This window comes from Physella acuta, unplaced genomic scaffold, assembly GCF_028476545.2.
Source record: "Physella acuta isolate Inbredline_101_S28 unplaced genomic scaffold, ASM2847654v3 ptg000920l, whole genome shotgun sequence".
NCBI lineage: Eukaryota > Metazoa > Mollusca > Gastropoda > Physidae > Physella > Physella acuta.
In genome coordinates this window covers 327,185-334,631 of record NW_026732437.1, presented here as the reverse complement: position 1 = coordinate 334,631, position 7,447 = coordinate 327,185, and the positions used below count along the sequence as shown (strand labels likewise).

The 7,447-nt window shown below is 40.7% G+C and overlaps 1 protein-coding gene across 1 annotated transcript; it reads right to left on the bottom strand.

Annotated features, from left to right (window-relative positions):
• Positions 1-112: 112 nt before the first annotated feature.
• LOC131953409 (uncharacterized) lies at positions 113-6,438 on the bottom strand (the record flags this gene model as incomplete). Its single annotated transcript, XM_059316574.1, has 6 exons — positions 6,414-6,438; positions 3,215-3,453; positions 2,338-2,391; positions 1,282-1,381; positions 731-867; positions 113-223 (listed from the first exon to the last, which is right to left on the bottom strand). Coding segments are annotated over exons 2-6 (597 nt in total), but the record flags the coding sequence as incomplete, so codon positions are not given.
• Between the last annotated feature and the right edge of the window lie 1,009 nt (positions 6,439-7,447).

The following is a 7,447-nucleotide window of genomic DNA, read 5'->3' as shown; positions in this document are numbered from 1 at the left end:
ATACGAAGAGAGGGGAAGGGGGGGGGGGGGGTAGAAGGTCAGAGTGTGTGTGTGAGAGCGAGAGAGAGAGAGAGAGAGAGAGAGAAAGAGAGAGAGAGAGAAAGAATCTCACTGTAATATCTTTAGTAGGGACACATCCAATGAGCGAGTGGGTGGTATTCTTGGGGCAGTTGGTTGGGGACCAAACCACGTCAGTGAACTGGAATAAAGTACCAGACACAACCTGAAAATACAGATTTGAACACATCTATACATCCAAGTTAAACAGTCAGAGGGGCTTACAAAATTCAAGTCATTTGACTACTGTAGTAGGGCTACTGGAGGGGGTACTGGAGTAGGGCTACTGGAGTGGGATACTAGAGTGGGATAACACCTATCAAAAGAAGTGAATCTAAAACACACACATTTATCCCAAGAAGTGACTCTACAACACAAACGTATCACAACAAGAAGTGGCTTAAGAACACACACATCATAGCAAGAAGTGACTCTACAATACACACATTTCAAAACAAGAAGTGACTCAACAACATACACATATCACAAGTAGTGACTCAACAATATACACATATCACAAGATGTGATTCAACAACACACACATATCACTAGTGACTCAACAACACATATCACAGCAAGATGTGTCTCAACAACACACATATCACATGATGTAACTCAAACACACATATCACAGCTGACTCAATAACACACACATATGACAGCAAGGACTTGCCTGAGAAGTGACTTGACCGACGGACACAACTTTCCACAGGACGGGACAATCTGAATCGTTGTTCAATTTGGACTCAGCGAAGGTCAGGGCTTTCTGGACCTCGGTGTTGTTGATGTTGACCACAACTGGAAATCCCGCTGGAACAAATGACCAAGTATTTTATCATACAGTTTTGTGGACTTTTCAGTCCAACGTTTTATGTGATAAAATTTAGCAGGGTATTTTAAAGTGATTCGTTTGTGTGCGTGTGTGTGTGTGCGAGGGGGGGAGGGGAGGGGGGGGGGAGGGAAGGATTTTAAAATTATTTTTTTTTGCTCAACAAAGAACGTTTCACGGAAACACCACTCCAATGTGTATGTGACAGTAATTCAAGCTTGCAGAGTATTAGGAGAAGGCCGGGGAAGTTTGGAGGTGGTGACTACACTACAAAGGGTGCTTCTTTATCAGGCAATGCTTTAGAATATTCTAGACTTTCTAGAATTAAGAGTTTAAGCCCCGAAACAAATAGTTTAAGTTGGAAAAAAAATAATTTAAAGTTTGTCTGTGCTTACTCCCTTCAGAGCAGATTGGACCCCTGGTTAGCGCAAATGGTTTGAAGTTTGGATCCCGGCTAGCTGGAGGGGCCATGATGTCAACCTGGCAGAGCTCAACCTGGTGGTCGAAAAAAAAGTACGCCAGAGTGTGATACACTATGCTACAATATAAAACTGTATAGAATCAGGCGCGTACCCTCGGTTCTCCGTGAGCATTAACGCACCCACGTTTTTTTCATTGTAAAGAGCACCCTACAATAGATACACGGTGGCACACGATGACTAAACTTAACCAGGGGCCATATCCGGTGCCACTATGGTAGTATAACCGGTGAATCTCGAGAGCGCCACCGTGACGCAAACGACACCTGTGTGGTCACCGAGGAATATTCTACCCCCACTAATGCATCGGGTCATTTAACTCAAAGGCTTTACACAGCACGCCCTGGAGCGTCTGGGCGGTAATATGGACAAACCCGCGCCTTAACAACTATGATTAAAAAATACAGCACCGGCATTGTTTACTCTTAAATTACTCAGATTTTGAAAACAAGATCATGTGTCTAAAAATACACGATTGGTAACGCATTGATGAAATCATCTTTTAATATTGCATCAGCATTTCTTCCGAGACCACAGTAAAGCGCGTGATGGGTACGCCAGTGTGATATATAGGAAAACATAGTTTCCGACACCAACGCCGGCAGAAAGTTGGTGGTTACTTGCTATGTTTAGCTATCTGTTTGCTATTGATATTTTCGTTAAAGTTTGAGGAAAAATGTCAGTTATTCCTAGGCACATGTCATTTGAAATATACCACGAGCCGATATGTCAGTTAGCTCAAACTTGAATATAAAATGGGTATCTGCCACTCGAGAGGTGAAGTTTATAGCACGCTGTTACAGTGTGTGGTTTTTTAAATTATTTTTCTATCCTTTTTAATAAAAGTAAAATAAAAATCTCCTAAGACACACATCCACTAAACTTAGTCGATTATTGAATTGTTAATGCAACAAACAAAGTTTAATAAAAAATTTACAATACTTAACTAAAATATATGTTGTTAGCTCTTACTTTTTTAGGTGTGCTTACGGCCAGTTTTAGGAAGAATTCTCCACCAATCTGACCCTGATTGAGATAAGATAGATACATTTTGTTAGGACATTTTAATTCAAATACAAGTTGCTGAATATATTTAGTAGGATTTTTGCACTCAAAAACAAGGTGCTGCATACAGCACTAAACAAATAGAGTGAGGTTTGAAACTTGACACCGATAGAAATAGGTTAGCAACTTGACACAGATAGTGTTACAAGCTACGACAGACGAGGCAAGTGAACCCCACTGCAAGTAACACCAGAAACAAAAGAAATCACTAAGTTTCATTCGTTGTTTCGTTGATATATTAGTTTAACATGCTTTGTTGTCAGCAAAAGTATCTGAATGTTTCCTTTCCAAAATTATTTGAATGTTTCCCTACCAAAAGTATCTGAATGTTTCCCTCCCAAAAGTAATTGAATGTTTCCCTCTCAAAAGTATCTGAATGTTTCCCTCCCAAAAGTATCTGAATGTTTCTTTTCCCAAAAGTACATGAATGTTTCCCTCCCAAAAGTATCTGAATGTTTCCTTTCCCAAAAGTATCTGAATGTTTCCTTTCCCAAAAATATCTGAATGTTTCCCTCCCCAAAAATATCTGAATGTTTCTCTCCTAAAAGTATCTGTGAAGCTATAGGTAAGCATGACACATACGGTATTGTAAAGCTAGAACAAACACATTTGTTACATGCGTTGAATTACACTGAGTAATTAAAATACAAAAGTAATGCAGTAAAAAAACAATCATCTCTTAAAAAAACAATCATCTCTTGAATAGTACAGTAACACATTAAAATGATTACTTAAGTAATGTCCGGTGAAATTACTTCTGTTAAGGCGGGTCTGGTGAACATACCGTTCTAGAGGCTGACGAAATATTTAAGAAAGTTCTTGTGGCGCTGTCCCCTTGCTTCTTGTAGTGTTCGTTGATGGCCTCGACTGCGAACTTGACAATCGGACAGCTGCCATTTAGTCCTTTTACCACTGTGACTGGTTCGGAGGCCAGACACGTCGACACAACCAGCGATATGATGGACAGGAAGAAATACATGACTGCGGGCAGCTGATGCTACTGTATGTGGGCTGTAACTGACACTGTAACAGGGAAGTTGGTATTGGGAGATTGTTATCAGAGCTCAGGGAGGTCACTAAAAGAAGTAAGGGAGGTCATTAGAACATAAAACACACGAACGCATGCACACACTCACAAGCAGAGTAAAAAACATGCACAGTATTTCGAAAAATGAAACGTGACGTCACATGGAGCATATAGTAGAAAAGAGTTTAAAGCCGGAGAGTGCACACAATAATATGACGTCATTGATTCTCGAGTAAACATTGTCTAATCTTAAAAGTGTTTTATGTGAAGAGTTACTTTCATTCAATTCTTCGGGTAAGGGGCAAAGCCCTCCCCCCTTTAAGAACGTATATGCCGCCCCCCCCCCCCTAAACAGTGACGCCATCGATACTCTATGATAAAAACACTGACATTACGGCATAATAATTGTGTCTAATCTTTAAAATGTTTTGCGCGAAGGGTTTCTTTCATGCATCTCATCGGGTAGGGTCGAAGCCCCACCCCCGGTAGAACGTCTATGTCGACCCCCCTCTCCCCTCAAAGAAATGACGCCATCGATACTCCATAATAAAAATACTGACATTACGGTCTAAATTATGTGTTTAATGTTATAAGTGTTTTGCGTGAAGAGTTTCTCTTCTGATAGGGCGAAGCCCCTTTACCCCCCAATACCCCCCTCCCCCCACGGTAAAACGTCTATCCCCCCCCCTGTCGGTAGAACGTCTAACCCCTCCCCCCCCCCCCCACGGTAGTACGTCTAATCCCCCCCCCCCCTCCTCCAAAAAAGGCGTAATATAATTAAATAGAAAATATATTCTTTTACCAGTGTCATCCTCCCCCGACCTGTCGAAATTTATTCGCCCCTGCAAAAGTTTAAGTGCCCCACCCCCGGAAAAAAAGCCTGAAACGAAAACTGTCTGCGTGAGTAAAGTTTATCGGAAGAAAGTAGGAAACAGGTCTGTATTATAGAAGTAGGCTCTACCTTTAGTTTGTTTGAGCTACAAATGCGACCAGTGTTTCTTTCGGAGTTATTCCTCCCCAGAGGGGGGGGGGTTCTGAAATTTTCGGGGGTGAGAGTTGATTAAATTTTATGGAAGGGGGCGGACACAGGTAAAAATACGTTTTCTATAAAAAGTATATTTCGTTGAAGGGGACGGTAGACGTGCTTTAGTGTGTATGTGTGTGTGTGTGGGGAGGGGGGGGGGGTGCGCGGGTCCCCTATGTCGTGTTTGAGATTAGGTGCAAAGTTTAGGGATATGACTTTGACAATATTTAGTATCAATATTCCATAACTACCTGTAGATCAAGCTTAATTCCGGTTAAAATGCCGGTTTTCAGTGACATTTTTCGTTTCCGGTGAAATTTGAAGTTAATATGGTGATTTTGTTTTTGGTTTCGATTTAGAGAAAAAGACAACACTATCAACCTAGCGCCCGTTGTATCTCTCCATCAACGGGCCATTTATCTCGTCTATAATAATAGTTTCGCAGTCTGTCTATCTATTTTAGAATCTATCTGTCAAGAACGCTAAAGAGAAAACACAAGCAGAGTAAAAACATGCATAGTAATTCGAAAAACGAAACGTGACCTCACATGGAGCTTATAGTAGGAAATTGTCTCAAGCCGGGAAAGTGCACAGAATAGTATGACGTCATTGATTCTCGAGTAAACATTGAATTTAAAAGCCTATGTTGTCAAATCTTAAAAGTGGTTTGCGTGAAAGGTTTCACTCATGCATTATTTTGGGTAGGGGCGAAGCCCCACTCCCCGGAAGAACGTCTAAGCCCCTACCCCCTCCCTCAAAAGAATTGACGTCATCGATAATCTAAAATAAAACACTGAAATTACGTCCTAATTAATAAGTCTAATTTTTAAAAGTGTTTTGCGTGCATAGTTTCTTTTATACATCTCTTCGGGTATGGGCAAAGCCCCTCCCCCCATAGAACGTCTACCCCCCGCCCTCCTAAAAAATTCAAATATAATTTATATAGAAAATATATACTTTTACCAGTGTCGGCCTCCCCCGCCCCGGAGAATTTTATTGATTAAAGTGCCCTACCCTTGGAAAAAAGTCTGAAAGAAACACTGAGTGAGTGAGATTTATCGGCCAAAAGTAGTAAACAAAGGGTCTATATTATAGAAGTCGGCTCTACATTTAGTCTGTATGATCTACAAATGCGACAGGTGTTTTTTATAGATATTTTCCTCCCAGAAAGGGGGAGGGGGCTTGAAATTTTCGGAGACGTTGGTTTACATTTTCTGGGGAGGGGTCGGACACTGATAAAAGTATATATTTTTTTATATAAATTCAATATCGTCATAGGGGGCGGGTAGACCCCACCCCCTTACTCTCCCGAAGAGTTACCTGAAAGAAACTATAAATGCAATTTTTGTCAAGTTTGAGCTTAGGTTCAAGGTTTCCGGGTTTGACCACGACTATATTAAATATGGATGTGCAGTAACTACGTGCCGATTCTTGATAAAAATAGCATGTTCGTTTCCGGTTAATCTGGAAGTTGAGGTGGTGATTTTGGTTTTGGTCAGAGAAAAAGACAACACTATCAACCTAGCGCCCGTTGTATATCTCCCTCAACGGGCCATTTATCTCGTCTATAATAATAGTTTCGCTGTCTGTCTATCTATCTATGTATCTATCTATCTGTCAAGAACGCTAAAGAGAAAACACAAGCAGAGTAAAAACATGCATAGTAATTTGAAAAACGAAACGTGAAGTCACATGGAGCATATAGTAAGAAATAGTCTCAAGCCTGAAAAATACACACAGTAATATGACGTCATTGCATCTCTTCGAGTAGTGTCGTCCATGTTTCTAAACATAGTATGCGCACAAAAACTAAACCATAAGTGGAAACTAAAACGAGCTCGTTGAAATTTGGTTTAGGTAAAATGTGTATTAGGGGGGGGGGGGAGAGAGAACCTTGAACTGAACCTCAATAAAAAATGTAAATTTACTTACCATACGTTCAAAGCAACCAGTGTCAAAAAATGAGAGGTTAAAGTGACATACCTTTAGATGAGGAGCACCAAAACCAAGATAGCCAGCTGACCACCAAGTGCGCCTTTTATGTTTTCAAACTGTGATTTAGACATCACGTGATTCCACGTGGTGATCACGTGAATGCATGTGGTGTCAGGGATTCTCAATAAGTTCAACCGGTCTTGACATGTAATTTCAGTTTATTCTGAAAATAATTTTTTTTAAACGATAAAAACATGTTGTCTTAGACTAGCCAGGCACTGGGCAGGTGAAGTAGATTTGAGTAGGAATAGTGTGGTCAGACCCAGGCTCAGCCGAAATCCGTGTTTTTAAAAGATAAAAAACGTCTTTTGAACGTGGGGTCTGGTTATTTTGTGATGATAAGTGACAGACGTGATGTAATTTATGGATGACCCCCGAAATCCACAGTTATCTAACTAGATAACGGGTAGTCTAGTGCCAAATAAATATGACACACATTTATTTAGCAAATATCAATTACTACTATAGGACTACCCATCACAGAAACCCGTTTTTTCTATATATGTTTTGTCATACGGACAGGGTAATGCCAAAACGAACGACGGGCGATTGAGTGTTACAACATGTTTTGAGTGAGATCGGCAAACATATGGAAAGTTACGATGACACCATAATACAACATATCGCAACTTTTTTTTTAATTAAAAAAAAATTCACCTCCGCTGGATGCCCCCCCCCCCCCCAGTGGTGAAAGCCCGGGTTCCCCCCCCCCCCCCCCCCCCCCCCCCTCCTACACGCAACTGGGCACACGCTGCAGAAAACATTTAATTTGATTTTGATGAACAATTTTACAGTGATGATTAGAACAAATATATGGTCAAATAATCGGAGTAGCGTGATTAATTATTGGATAGCCGAAAGGGCAAAGTTTGAATACATTAAATTACACATTTTATTGTGAAACTATAATATGTTATATTGTGAAACAGCGTAGCCAGTAGCATATAAAGCAGGTGTACTGGTCGGTTGTG